The sequence below is a fragment of the Stylophora pistillata genome, chromosome 8, assembly GCF_964205215.1.
Source record: "Stylophora pistillata chromosome 8, jaStyPist1.2, whole genome shotgun sequence".
In the NCBI taxonomy this organism is placed as follows: domain Eukaryota; kingdom Metazoa; phylum Cnidaria; class Anthozoa; order Scleractinia; family Pocilloporidae; genus Stylophora; species Stylophora pistillata.
The window spans coordinates 3,351,355-3,366,990 of NC_142526.1; the positions used below are offsets into that span (position 1 = coordinate 3,351,355).

General features: G+C 37.8%; 1 protein-coding gene across 4 annotated transcripts; it reads right to left on the reverse strand.

Moving 5' to 3' along the window:
• Positions 1 to 1,982: 1,982 nt before the first annotated feature.
• Positions 1,983 to 14,049, reverse strand: LOC148724458 (solute carrier family 35 member F6-like). 4 transcript variants are annotated; one of them, XM_088730449.1, is made up of 16 exons: positions 13,891 to 14,047; positions 12,287 to 12,375; positions 11,906 to 11,970; positions 11,230 to 11,303; positions 10,525 to 10,586; positions 9,844 to 9,923; positions 8,597 to 8,656; positions 7,144 to 7,216; positions 6,790 to 6,884; positions 6,392 to 6,436; positions 5,716 to 5,830; positions 5,348 to 5,413; positions 4,850 to 4,932; positions 4,252 to 4,294; positions 3,647 to 3,741; positions 1,983 to 3,315 (listed from the first exon to the last, which is right to left on the reverse strand). In XM_088730449.1, the coding sequence occupies exons 1-16, from the start codon at positions 13,986 to 13,988 to the stop codon at positions 3,211 to 3,213; spliced, it is 1,248 nt and encodes a 415-aa protein (XP_088586575.1). In that variant the 5' UTR covers positions 13,989 to 14,047; the 3' UTR covers positions 1,983 to 3,210. The 4 variants fall into 4 exon arrangements, 3 of the variants coding, with proteins under 3 accessions (XP_088586575.1, XP_088586577.1, XP_088586576.1); XM_088730451.1 differs by having other exon boundaries at positions 11,906 to 11,930; positions 13,891 to 14,030; XR_015990672.1 differs by having other exon boundaries at positions 3,296 to 3,315; positions 4,213 to 4,294; positions 13,891 to 14,049.
• Positions 14,050 to 15,636: the final 1,587 nt, after the last annotated feature.

The window sequence follows — 15,636 nt, forward strand, 5'->3', positions numbered from 1 at the left end:
CGACTTTTTAGCATTCCATCCTCTCTGCATCTCATCCTCTCTGAAACTTTTTGGAAAACATTTGTTTTCCGATAGTTCCTGCTAATGCACATCTTAAAACACCTGTTACTTTGTTCGGGTCTTAATGGAGAAATGGCTTGTATGGTAAATTAACCAGAAGATAAGACCCATATCATTCTATGCATTTGCTAAAATGATACATCATAAAATTGACAATTTTTTCCCTTTTTTACGACTTACGGTTTAAAAATTTGTTTTTAAGATTAACTGCCTTTTTTTCTGCCGTTTACGGCTAAAGTTTGATGTCATCGAGCTCTATCAAAGGTGCACATTTTTGGCAAGCTGAGAAGGCGATGTTTAGAATCTAGTGCAGGTTACGCCGTGGTTTTGTAATCCGACTGCATGAAACGTTTTTCCATTTCAATTTGGGGCATCTTCAGCAGCTTCTTTGAAGCTGATGGCTATCGCAATTCGTTTAAAAGCTTGGCGTATATTTTGATATTTTCTTTTTTAGATTTCATCGATCGTATTGTTTTGGTGTTTACCTTTTTTAATTTCTTTATTATACTTCCTGTTACAGCTTCACTTCCGTTTAAATTGTACGAAATTATTGTAGAATAGTGGAGCTAGTCTGTGGTCTCAGTTTTTTGAAGAGAGAAACCCTCTGAAAATAAATAAATCGATGATGGGGAAGAATCGCGTTATGTTGGAAAACAGACGTGAGCTAATTAAATATGCAAATAAAGCAAGGGCGTTTGGAACTGAAACTACATAGAGGTTATTTGGATGTATCAACAAAGTTGAAATGGTAAATTGGCCACCGTAAAGATTACAAAAGCTGACGTTTCGAGCGTTAGCCCATCGTCGGAGCGAAACATAGAGGTTAGTTGTGTTGAGGTGGAGACACGTGGAGCCTGATGCAGTTTACTTTGTGGTCTAGTCACTCCATGTTGAATTAAAGGTGTTTAGCGGGTTCTTAAGAGAAAAATATTTTCGATAGTCGTTTCACTTGGTTTGGCGGCCGCATATTGTTAAAACATTGTCTAAATGAAACTTATTCTTTTTTTATAATTGAATTGATGGGTTGAACTTCATATCTTGGTGTCAGTTTTCTAAGAACAGGTACTTACTGTTATTGCACATATCAAAACAGCCCGATTAACAGGGGTGTTTAAAATAAATTTCAATTATTTGAAAAAGTTGATAGTTCATCTATCGTTCACAAAAACATTTTTGCTCGCTCGCTTTTACCATCAACTTGACCAACAAGGGTAGTTTCAGATCAAACTGACAGTAATCTCGTGTGTGGGAAATTAACGTCTCCTACCCCAACCCTGCAGGAGACGGGACCTCCATTTATCGTCCCTATCCGAGAAGACTAGAAAGTCTAACTATTGGCAGATATTATTACAAAGGCAGCACTTTCTTCTCAGTTGATTAAAGACACTGAGTGTTGGTCCGGCCGGATTTGAACTCACAACCTCCCGCACAACAGTCCGGCGCTCTACCAATTGAGCTAACCGGGAGGCGACTTAGTAGTTAAGACTCAGAATATTGATCAGGTTTCTTTTAAATGCTAAGTTAGAGGGGTGTTCTTCTCCGAGTTTACTTCTGACTATATATCCTTCAAGTGGCCTTTTCCAAGCTCGATATAAAGTAAAAATATCTCTCTGGACAGCCTCAATGACTCGCGCACTGAATACAGAAAATGAAGATCCTAAGAGTTAGCAACTGTCTTTGAATTCATCCTTCGAACATGAAAAGGAATAGAAGACACTTTCAGGGCCTGAGCCAAATGTCTTAGCCGCACTACCCACACAACACTTGATAGCCTGAAATGTTGAAGTTTTCAAAACGACACATCGTAGAAAGAAAAAAAATCACCCTTTTACGACTAACGGTTTAAATTTGGGTAGGTGGGAGGGGTATGCGCAAATAGGTAAAATGTTGAAGTCGAGAGCTGACTGCAGTCAATGCTCTAATGGAATTAGCAATATACTTCTATTTTCGGCGCAAAATTGTCTTTTTACTATCGATCGAATGGGCTGATGGTTAGCATGCTCTTATTGGCTAAAAGCGAGATAAAAGCAAGGTACTTTGCTTCCGTTATTACCACGGACGATTACGGATTGCGCAAGTAAACTTTATACTCGTGCCTGTCTAAAATTTCAAACATAATAAGTGATACGTATGATGCGCGATCCTCGCAGTAGATAGCGCTATTTAAGCAATAGCGAAAATCAGACCTGAAAAAAATCAGGCCTGTACGGGATTCGAACCACTGACCTCTGCGATACTAGTGCAGCGCTCTACCAATTGAGCTAACAAGCCAACTGGGAGCAGGCCGTTAACTTGATTCGTAATAAACCCGTGAAAGTGATAAATCAGATACAATGAAATATATGAAGTTCATATATTTTACGAATCAACTTAACGCCCTGCTCCCAGTTGGCTTGTTAGCTCAACTGGTAGAGCGCTGCACTAGTATCGCAGAGGTCAGTGGTTCGAATCCCGTACAGGCCTGATTTTTTTCAGGTCTGATTTTCGCTATTGCTTAAATAGCGCTATTTACTGCGAGGATCGTGCATCATACGTATCTAATACCGCAGTTCAAAAATATATGAACTTCATATATTTCATTGTATCTGATAATAAGTGATGTAAACATTTTTTTTCTCTTTTACCATTTTAGGAATAAAATAACAAAGAGCAAACATACATCAGTGTAAGGTTCTTTTTCACTGAGATTGGATTTGATTTAAATGTAAATTCTGAAATAGGCAGTTTGAGAACTAGCTACCAAACGTTATGTCAGGAAGAACTACACAACTTTTTAGTACAGAGCCAATGATGTCCACCTGGTAAGGCATGCTTTGAAGAACGAGGCAAAACACGATAGGATGTATTGTGGTGCAATGAGATGTAAATAAGTGGCTCTGTATTCTGTAGTTTTACCCTATTATCATATCTTACTGAAAGATCTTCAAGATTTCTGATTCAATATCTTCAATGTCTTCATTAAGGGCAAGCGTATCATCGGCCGCAGCGTGCATGATGCTTTGTTGGATGTAATTTAAGACAATTTAATTTTACTAACGGTACCAGGCTGGCACAAAATCCGTATTTCTGAATGAGTCAGACCAACAATTTCAATTGGAACAACGTGTTTACGAAACAAAGGGTGATTATCTGGGCCAAATTGGTCGCTGTCTACAGGACACCAGTGTAACTTTGTGCTTGTTCATGGCCTCTCAGAAATGGTTCATTCTCCAATAGGTCTGCACTGCCATTTTCTAACCCATTTGAAGGTTGATCCTGTGAACAAAGCACATGGTTTTATGCGCTGGCTGAGGTCTTACAGGATAGTTGAAGTTACGACGAGTTACTCTACGTTACTCTTAGCCTGGTCACTGGTTGTGAAAACCACATGCGTTTATTTTGTAGTTTATCATGTCAATCATAAGAATAAGAAGACTGACGTGCTTGATCACACGCGATTTGTAGGGCTAACTATTACTACCATGTAAAATTGAAGAGCACTGCAAAAGTTTAAGCTCAAAAGCAAACGTGAAAAAAACTAACGGAAGAATCAGAATCGGATTTTGGAATGTCACATATTGATTTCATTACTGTGCAACTATCTTACCTGTTGAGATGCATCAGGCTTGGGCATCAGTGGAGGAATAATTAATAGTTCGTTATAGAAAGCTGTGCCAAGCATCAGGAAAAGAAATCCATCAACTGCGGAAAAAAAAGATTTCCAAATTATACCAAATTGTGCAAATTAAGAACATCAGAGAGTAGTGTCCTGGAAAGCAAATTGGGCAGCTTTACTACTGAGTTAGATGATAAAGTTTTTCAGTATACCCGCTCTCTAACGGTTGATGAAAGTCTGGTTGCTGTAGTTATTACAGACTGTAAACTTGGCAGTTGTTCCTTAATGGTTGGATTGAAACAGTTTGTGGGTTATATTGGAATTGTAGGAGATTTAGTAGCAATCGGCTTGGACTCAAAATATTTGTCTCTCGGTGCAGAACTTGCAGATTGCGCGAACAGCAAATCTCCCAACGGAACATGACGAGCTAACAACGGTTCGTGAAATGCATCTCATTATTCAATTTACCAGAGCTTGTGGTGCAGGTGGTTTGTTAATTCGTGAGGATGATGCATATTGAACCAAACGAAGAAACTGTGAAGTTTTAGCAGTTTTGCCTTGAGTATCTCATTGGCTCGTACAGCAACAACCTTTACCTTGAAATATGCTATACTTTCTATCCCATGTTTCACCAAAACCCTGGAAAGACAATACATAAAGGTGAAGTTATTTAATCCAAAAGAACGATGAAGACACCATGTTCCTACATAGAGCGAGTTACAGAAAAAAGGAAATCATCAACCATATGATCGTTCATGGCAAGTGACAACCGACAACCAACTCAAGCCGGAGCTTCAATAGGTTAAGCAAGTTGAGTTGATTTTACCCCTTTCCAGCACTCACAAACTGTAATATATATTGAACTAAACCACCGCAATAAGTCCCGAGACAAACTCGAAGTAACTGGGGCATGTGGCTAGGAAAAAAATTCAAGAACCCTCTATCAGATTGCACTGGAGTAATCATACACCAAAGATGTTGTTTGGATGAGTAATCCGATGACAAGGACGAATCCAGGGTCCGCTCTTTTCGTATAACGTTGGCATAAAAGAGACAGTAGCACAAGACCTCAATCGCATAATCCACTTAAGAAGCAATGTTTTCGTTTAAGAGATGTGAACTGTCTCTATGCAAATGCCATCATCAATGGAATTAGGACATAACACGCAATGGAATCGTGATGAAAAGGAATACCTCATGAATGACATAGTGTATAAAAAGCTCGACAGCCCACACTACTATTGTCCTGCAGGCGTCTATCAATGTTCGGTGGACCGCTGAAAAGGAAATATATTTTGTTGGCTGGATCGATTTAGGTTTACGACCTTAAAGTCACGTGACCATTGTGAGTTGGAACGTTCTGCGCGTATGTGCAATACTTTGAATATGTTGTTGATTATGTAGTAATCTCACGGGCATTCTCTAGAAGTAATGAGGGTAGTGAAACAAATGAATGAAATTGACGTGGAAGTAATAAAATGGGAATTCTGGTCCATTTGTTTCTTGTAGTCCTGTAAATCGAATTAAAGGGAGTTGTAAAAATTGTTCAAGATTCTTTTATAAAATGAGATGAAGTACACAGGTTAATCGCAATGCACTAAAATCCAAAGTAACGTCAGCCGGAGATTAATAGGCTTGATGTATGAAAATGCCTTATGATTGTAGTTGGTTTCATGAAACACCAGTCCGTACCTGTTAGAGATTTCGTGAGGGCCAATCCAAAGAAATTATAAAATGCAATAGAAAGAGTATACAGCACTAGAAACAAGCAAAGAAATAGGTCAGTCGGTAAATATTTAATCAATGAACCAACCAAGAAATAAAAAAATATAAACAAAATGATTGAACTTTGCGAAAGCAGAGTAAAAACAGGCAAACCGTCTAAGCGCGGAAAATCGGGAGTAACGAAGTCGTGACTAGTTTTTCGATGTGACTTGTTGAATGGGTGGTAAAGGTTTTCTGTAACCTGAAAATCATAGCCTGTTAAAAAGCAAACTCTATTCTAATTTAAAATTTCATTGAGAATAACGAAGCCAAAGGACACAAAACGTTTTCCCCACCTACAAGCGTCAAAAGTGTCTTATCATTTTTTATCATCAGCATAGCATCAAGGCTATTCTCATAGCTGTGGTGATTCTGCTTTCCTGGAACAAAGTACAGCACAGGAAGGACTATCTGTAAAATAAATAAGCAAAAATCTTTAAAAAACCAATATAATTTTAGTCGAGATATCAGGAAAAAGAGCTGGTACAAAGACTTTTCATCGTTTAATTTTTTAACCTTTTTAAACCATTTTAAACCTCTATTAACCTTATTAGTTAGATTCGAAAGTGTCTCTTCAGCCTTTTTTTTTCTTGGAATTGTTGGAAAATGTTCGGGCTCCCCTCGGAAGCGGAGCACGGTTCATAATTTTAGTTGCTTCTTCAGTCCCTCTTATCACACACAGTTTATCATTAAAATACCAACCTCACTCACAGCAGGTTTACTCTGAGAACAAAATTCACGTGGTCATATGTGCATACAAGTTGAGATAATTGATGATGATGCCATACCGAATTAAACTAGACATTTGCTTAACGATTGTTCCACTAGAGGATCCGGCATCAGCGCTACTTCGTGAGGACACCTACCTACATAATGAAAATATTTGCCTTGATTTGCAACTTTTTCTTGTGTGCAAAATGACTTTTTCATTAGCTTTCCTAACCAAAAAAACGGACTGCACACGGCACTTACAACAGCCATGACAGTGAATCCAAAGAAGCCTTCCATTCCAACGACCTGAAAGCATTATAAGACAAAAAGCATCATTAAAAATCAGCTCGCTCCACTATAGTTACACGTACATGACAGTTCGCGCTTGGACAAAAGTACTTTCACTCGATCGGTGCATTAGTGAGTTCTTTGATTCCAAACTGTACGTTTACGTTGAATCGCCTACTGAAATTGTTTAAAATACCAAGGTAAATAAAAACTTCTCCTTCTCCTTCTCCAAAAGGGCGTATCAAAGACCTCCTCCTAAAGGGTGTATCAAATACTGAAGAAATTCGACCTAGACACAGCAAGCGAGGGTACAACACCATCTTTATATTCGTTCTTACTTCCATACAGGAAAAGATAAAAACGATAACAACCTGAAGAGGGTGAAAGTTCTTTTCCTTGAGGAATAGTTCTTCTGCAATAAATTGTGTGGCACTGAGGCACTGACCCATGAGAATAAGAGCAATACCTGCGCCATAAGGATAAGCAAAATAATTGGTGAGCAAAACGAATTTTACACATGATTACAACACTGCAGCCAAATGTTCCAGTGTAACATCGAAATTGGAGTATTGTGTATTATTATCCAGTAGAACTTCCATGAGAGATTTTTTTCGTTCAAATCTTGAAAATCTAACGTCCTACACAAAGAGATAACTGTAGTGGTATTGAATTAGTATCTAAAGTTACCACAGTATTTTCACGATGGCAATTCTATAACAAGTTACCTAAACCAACTTTAGGATGAGTGGCTCCTTCATCTCTGAGAACACTTGACAGTCCAACAAGAACTAAACCAACCTGGTATAGATAAAAAATCTTGTGAAGCATTCTAGCTAGCACTAAGCAACTGGCACACGATTAAGTTTGTGCTTCTTTGCGAGCAAGATTCTTTAAAGTTTTTTGCGCTGTTCTTCGGTCAATTATTGCATGTTAAAGTTATCACTTTCCATTAAAACAAGTGTTCCTCATGATGTCTTATATTGCAGATCAGTTACTTTGAGATAGTCCTATTCAATTTCTCAAACTCTCAAGACGTTGGAATCTGTTACATTAGCGAAGCTTACGCAATGGTCTAGCGCATGCGCAATGAAGAGACTAAGCATATGTTCGGGACACAAAGGTTATATTCCTTGATCTGAGATAACTAAATAAAATTACCAAAAGCAGCATATCCTCTTACAGAACCGACATACCCCTATCTTTGTCGGGTTGATGTAATAAGCAAACAAAAGAATTGAATGTCTCATTGCTAGAACTAGATCTATCATTTTCTAAGTACGTACCATATAAGAATTTTAAGTATTCCTTTTATTACAGAGTCTAGCTTCGAACTATAAGATAAAATACTGTAATTTCGTTTTTAGAGTGTTGATGTAACACAACAATCGTTATAACGCTTGAGTGAAATGTAGATTGAATATAGTTTGGTCATAAGAAGCCATAACTGTTTTAACGATTTGCAGTTTACTTGACTTTTATGTCCTAGAATTCCGTTTGGTTGATGAATCAGATTTGTTTCTATGACAAGTTTTAATTAAATGACTTAATTATAGCTTTCCTATGTTTATAATAAACGTGATTGTTTCGTTCGCCAGAGTGGACAGAAACAAACGGGAAAGGATTATATATACATCAACTATGCATGTCGGTGTGTTTCAAGCTCTTTTAAAGGTAAAATCCAGGTGCAGAAATCATACGGTTTTCATTCTAACTTCAATGGTTGACTGGAAAACTATCCTTGTTTTAAACTTTTATCTTCTTTTCTTCTTCTACTTATTTTTCCATATCAATTAATTTACTCCAGATTACTCCATTCACTTACGTTGACAGTCGCCTTTGTTTAATACCCCGCGTTAGGCCCACAATTCAGCTTGCAGTGTCAGCTAAACATAGTTCCTGGAGTTTACGTTGGTTGATGGCTTACCACATTTTCTTATTCATTGTGTAACACTGCACGCTTCACGGTCCGAATGTACGCAATGATTTATTAGTTTTCATGGATCCGGAGAGGGGGATAGGGGGAGAGGGGGTGGAGCTTTTTCCTTATCAGCATTTTGAAAGTTGGATTCGAACCTGATATTCCTACCTTGCTGTGTCCGTGTACTTCATGTTCCTCATTTAATTATTTACAACTTGTAACTTCCACAAATTTGAAGGAATTCAAAAGATTCCACTTACCACTGTTACAATCATTCCAATCCAGTGAATTGGCCACAACTTTCTTTTCAAAAAGATTTTCTATAATTTACAAAGAAGGAAAATTTTCACATAGTATAACACAGCACACAGTATTTTCATCCAATCAGAATCCGCCATTCTTGCATATTTAAGAGTCCTTTCATAAGTACATTTAAACTGGATTGAAAAACAAAAGATGCAATGATCAAGCCTGAACTGAATGACATGGTTCATGAGACTTACTATCCTTTCACATCCCTACATGCAGTTACTGCTAATTAAGACAAAAATATCTCTAAGGAAAAACATGTGTGTGTCTTCACAGAGTCAACTTAGTAATATACTTAGAATATTATTATAGCTTGGAATATTACTATTATAATTCAAAGGGCATCTGTTGCTGTATGGAAAGCATTTATATATGGGCGAAGCTCATCACCTTAGTTGTGATTTGAGCACTCTCGCATGGCAACGTGTCTGCACTTGGTCCCACAAGTGTAGCGCCCAGGCAATGGTTTATTCCAGAGCTTGGCCCAGTGTCTGCACTGCACTGATGAGACCCACATAGGTCGAAACAGTGTGCACTGTTTCTTCTGGGCCTCATCAGTGCAGTGCTAATGCTAGGATGGGGGAGAACCGAGACGGTCACCTCAAACGACCCAACCTTTGTGGTATCGTCTAAGCCATGCCAGAGTGCTCAAACTAGAGTAAACCAGCGAGCATGCGCAATTGCAACGGCAATGACTCATCCTAGATAGAGTGCTCAATTTGGACATGAAAGCAAAGCTTTGTATGCCAAAGAGCTATATCTAAGTGAGTGTTGACAACAAGTGTAACGAACTCGTCTCTTCGACACAGAAACAAAGCACTCCTACGCAACAGCTGACTTGACACTTTTCACACTGCATAGACCATGTTAATTAGCAATTAGTGTAACATATAAGCGATGGTATCGCATTATTCTGCCATTAAAATCCCCTGATAAGTGGGCAACCACGAAACAGGTCTGTATAGGGATGCATATGTAGTTGTTTTTTTCCGACTACCACACATTATACCCGCTCTACTATTTGTATCGAGCACTGTTTCACGGACACCAAGTTTAATGTCTCTCGCTCTCTCTCTCTCTCTCTCTCTCTCTCTCTCTCTCTCTCTCTCTCTCTCTCTCTCTCTCTCTCTCTCTCTCTCTCTCTCTCTGTCTATATATATATATATATAATAAAATTATATAATTATTCAACACTTACAGATAGCAAACCAGTAAATATTATAATTGAACCTCTCAGCATTTGCCATACTGATGCTTTTACATAAAGCAGACCAATTGCTTGAGTGAAATAAAAACAGAAAAAAATAAACCTTTAGTACCTTTAGGGTATTTCTCCTTCAGTGGCTCTAGAAGGTGTCTTTAATTTCAATAAATTTTATTTCTTTAACATTTATTATTTCATTCATTGCCCAATAAAAAAACATTGCCATTACTGAGATAGTGGTCATGGTATGCATGAGGTAGTTAGATCAGGCCTAGGAAGCTTTGTTTTGGCACATTTTTATTTTAAATGTACCACCCAAAGGACACTTTGGTTACAATTAAAAACATTCCTAATGTAAATTTGCATTAGGTATAATGACTACCTCTGTTCGGGCCCAGACCCGCAGTGGGAGGATCTCACACCCCCCAGTGAGACTGGACTTATGATGGGACCACCCTACTGAGGACATTTTGTTGCATTACTATTATGGTATATAAAAAGACATGTGGTTTTCGCTTGAAGTTATTTTAGTAGTCTGAACAAGTTATTTTAGTAGTTGGAAAAAAACCTTTTAGTAGTCTGAACACAACAACCTCAGAGGGATTAATGGGCAATACAACTTGAAAACATACAATAAAGGAAAAACAAAAGATTAATATTAATACTTATTCTCACTTGCTAAAGTGGTTCCAAACAGGTCACATACAGCAGGAAGGGCAAAGATCCACTGAAACACTCTGAATGGGGAGAAAATCCAAGTGTTAGGCAAAATAACTACTATACAGAATGGTTAACATTTATGTAAAACATAAATGTTTTTTTTTTTTTTAAGCATCAAGCTATAAATTCAGTTTAAGGCAACATCATCCTTACTGGAAATTGGAGTCATGCTTAGGAGATTTGGGTGATGCTAATAACATTTCACAAGTATGAGAAATGATCCTTTAATAACTACTCAGTATGGCATATTGAGTATCCACCATGATCAACAATGTACCAACTTCTTTTTAACAAAACATTGTATCATACTGAGTATAATGACAGTTCAGGTCTACGTCACCAGTCTGCCTCATCTAGAACCCACTATCTTCCCTCCCCTGCCCTCGAGCTTTATACAGGAAAATGCATTCAGTTAATTTGGACTCAGACTTACTTCTATCTTAGAACAACACATTGTATCAAACTGATGATATATTTCAGGTCTACATCACTTCTGCCTCATTCAGAACCCACCATCTCTCCCCACCCTCCTAAAAACTTCCCGTATTAGAAGATGTGTTCAGTTAATTTGGACTCGTTCTAACAGAGGTACATATATGTTCATTACCTGAAACAATTCTTACTAAGACTGCTTAATAACTCATTCATGATTCTGCAAACCTCATTTGAAGACTTTTTCTGGTTGGTGCATCTTCTTTGTAAGTTCTTCTATCTATCCCCTTATGCAATAATCTCTAATTGAAAAAAATATATATCATTCAATAATTATTGTCCAACTGTGCTTCATAGTGTACAAGTAATGCACAAGATGAGTCCAAATATCATGCAATATTTGTACTCATGAAATATCCGCAAAATTCACCTGCACTGAAATAAGAATTTGGTGTGTTGGATAACAAATCTCTGATTAGACCTTTTGTTGTGTTGTATCACTGAGTATTTTTACTTATTGTTTGTATTTTGACTTGCCCTATGGGCTTGTCACAATACGGCACAACTCAAATGTCTAATGAGATATCTTAATACAATAATTTATTTTACATTCAAAAAATGAATACAAATAACAGTCTAAGCCTTTAATCAAAAGCTTGAATTCTGAATCCTGTACATTTTGATCAATTCCTGGTATTTCAGATGATCTAATATTAGACTCATTTTGATTGGTTCTTTACACTTAATGATCAACTGAAGGATGGATGGACTTACAATGATAAATTATGAAATAAAGATAGATTCCATGTTGCTGCATTATGGTGTTACTGCTCAATATAACACCACAGAGGAAATCAAAATGTGGTATAATTCATAGGTGTGTTTTTGTTTTAAAGAGGCAAACCTGTTTGTATTTCTGTCTTTCCCTCCTGCGATGAATAAACAAACTAATTAAACACATCATCTCCCCTATTGAGGTGAAAAAAAAAATTAAACTCTTTCCGAAATATTTTATAATGAGCATAGATTATGTACATCAGTATTACAAGTTCAAGCAATATGGCACCAAACTGCATGTACAATGGAGGAGAAGGAGGTACGTGAATGCATGAGCACATATTGTCTATTACCCTAATTGTAGGATACATAAGGGTGTATATATTTGCAATTAACAGTTGTGGAAGATTGCCTTCAGATCTAATCTTTCCAGCAAATCACATTTAAATGCAGGTTTAACTAGAATTGAATATGACACTCATTAAAGGTTACATGCATCTTAACTTACCAACAAACATTAGAGCAGTTTGAAACCATGGATGTTCAAATTTGTGTACTTCGCGATCCTTACCATTCATATCTTTCAGTCCCTTGGCTCTGGAAAAAATGGAACAGAAAGACAGAAACAACTATATCCCATTCAGTTTGGAAAAAAATTGTTCAGGCCATCGTCAATCAGGAGATAAACACCAATTAGTTAAAATGTAAACACATGTAGCTGGGCAATATAAATGTTTGGTATAATTTCAGGGCTCAGCAAAGAGTTTCCAGCAATCTGATTGGTTGAGCAGTTCCTTATATGACCGCTCCACCCGGTTTATATAAAATGTTAAAATAAAATGTTAATAAAGGTTACTAAAATGTTATGATTTTAGAAATTTCTCTGTTGTTCAGCTCTGAAATTATACTAAAACAATTATTCGCCTCAGGTTCTGTAAATATTGCTGAATAATCCCCTCGACCACATCTCGGGGATTATTCGACGATGTTCACCGAACCTGAGGCGAATAATTGTTAAATATATACCAGCAGTTACAATCAAGCAGCGATACTTGCAGGCCGCGCCGGTACAATGCAAGTTTAGAAATTGCAGAAAGGAAGCGTGACAGTTGAAAAGATAAAGGCTTCAGTAGGATTCGAACTGGGCCTCCCAGTTACAATGCATTTATTGGATATCAGGGTATTGTGCTTTCTAACATGCATACGATAGTGGTATATGACTGGCCCATTGGGTCATTGAATGTCTAAAAATTGAAGTAGGATCACATCAAATTGAGTTCGCCTAAAAAATCGTCTGCTTGCTAGCCAGCTGTCTTATCCTAACCCAAATATTTGCAATACTGAACACACATGCTAGAAGTTCAAGCATAAAGTGATTTGAAAAAAGTCTTGATTATTCACTTTGAAATAAGAATGCGATTCTATTGGTCCAACAGTGTAGTTGGATTTCTTTTATCTACGTTTTTTCCTCCTCTTTCGTAAGAAAATGTGTCGGGTGATAGAAAACGAAAGATGTAGGGGGTGGCCCTAAGTATGAAATATATAGGTCTCCGAAAACCCTGAGGATATACCAGGAGTTCATGGACCGGAATGAGGCATCGAGCAAAAATCTCCTCGCGTTCTTTAATTTCTTCTTATTTTTTCCTAGCTGGTCTGCAACGATTTCCGCTTGATACAGACTACTTTCGATTCTACGAGCCTAAACACGTACGAACCGGAAGCTTTTCACTGCTAAAACGACAGTTTTCACAAATGCATAAGCTAAAAATTGTCCTCTTAAACGATGGTTGCCACAAAACAATTTATCAAGCTTTATGCCTGGTAAAAACTTAACATTGTGTAGGAGATATATATCCGAGACACTTGCGATTCTTTCAGTCGCATCCTGCGTGGTACAACTAAATTCACACAACGGAAACTGAAGCCAATCGTCAACTGCCTAACTGACCCCATGCAAATCACACGAGAAGAAGTTAATATCACAACAGCCCAGAAAGATAGTGCAGGAAGTAATACTAAGGTAACAAAAACAACGATTCCATAACACATTTCCCCGATTATCATGCACAACCCTTTCAACTCCACATACGTTAAGGTTATAGTGACACTTACGAACAGTAGCTCTGTGCCTTAAGAGTGATGGTGTTAAGTGAACCTGTAATCAGCATTCCAACAGCCAACAAAATCTGAGTACAAGCATGGGCCGCCATATTTTACCCTCAACAAAATTATGCGAACACGAATAAATCGCGTGACTTAGCGCGTGACTGTAGATACCAAACCTATCGCGTGACTGTTAATAGCCAACATGTGACTACCACAGTGAAAGGAGTTGTCACAAACAATCTTGGCTTAGCCTGTTCGGTTCCATTGGCGCCCGTTTATATGAATATATTAATCAAGAAATGCATTACTGTGGTAACTGCAAATGCAAACGGCAGAGTTCAACAATGATTAAGCTTACAGAGAAATAGGAAAATACCTCGTCTTCGCAACATTAAAAGACCAGCATTTTCACATTAAACTTAAGACTGAGGGGCAGACAGGAAACTATCAGTTCCGGCCATAGAAGTGTTCCTGTAAATAGGAAACATTGCACCGCGAAACCGAAGGTCTGGGGCTCGATTTCTCGTGATGTACTGACAGCTTTTCTTTATCCCACGCTCGTGAAAATAGTTTGTATATAGTTCTCAAGTGTTCATAATCAGTGGTCAAAGCTTACGGGAGGTTAAAAGCAGCGGGCAAACTTAGACAACAACGTAGACACGATAGCCAGCTATTGTTTAGCGAGGAATGAACCCACACTCATTGGCTTCGCCGGGAAACCGCTGGAGATACCGAAATCTGATCCTCCTAACACGTTTGTTTATTTCACAGGGATATAAGACCCTATAAGCAACCATTTGTAAAAAATTCAAATGTTTTTTTTTTTTTTTTTAGCCTAATTTGCACTCGAGGCTCGCATATCATGATCTGATCTCCTCGGTGTAAGGGGAGGTGGAAGGGTACGTTAACGGGAAAAATGCTTAAGTCAAGATCTGACTGAAGTCAGTGCTCTAATGGTATGAGCAATAGGCCTGTTCTGATTGTGCTCGACAACTTTTGAGCACCTATATGCGTTTGCGGCACTTCACTGCGATTCTAGCAAGCTCAAGAAATTTTTGTGCACAATATTGGTTGAGAACTTGAACTTGAACTTGAACTTTATTTTTATTTAGACACGGTAAATCTATCAGATAAAATAATAATATTATTACAATCTATTATTACAGTTACAATCTATTTTAATCTATATAAACATGATCTAAAATTTAAAAGTAAAATAGAAAAAAATAAAGAAATTCTGCTTTACATAGATGCCGTGTGTGTTTTGTCGATTCAGAGGAAGAAATTGCGACAACCATTTCGGAAGGATTGAAGTGATTTTGCTTGCCGCAATTCAGGGGACAAGCTATTCCATATAACCGCACCGTTATAGCTAAAGCTATTTTTCAGGAAATTGGTGCGAGGCAATGGAACAGCTAGTTTGTTTTCAGAGTTCCTTAGATTATATGGAGGATCATATTTAGTGAAAAGAGAACCAAGATAGTCGGGCGCAAGACCATGTATAGATTTATAGACCATGGTGGCCACTTGTATTTGTCGCTGAGTATCTAACCGTCTCCAGTTAAGTTGCACAAAAAGAGGATCAGCGCTTGTGTCATAACTGGAGAAGGTCAGAATACGGGCAGCCCGGTTTTGCAACTTTTGGAGCTTATTCGAAAGACCCTTGTTACAATGCCCCCAGACCTCGCTGCAGTAATTAAAGTACGGTTGAACTAAGACATTGAAAACGGACTCAAGCGTGGTTCGATTAAC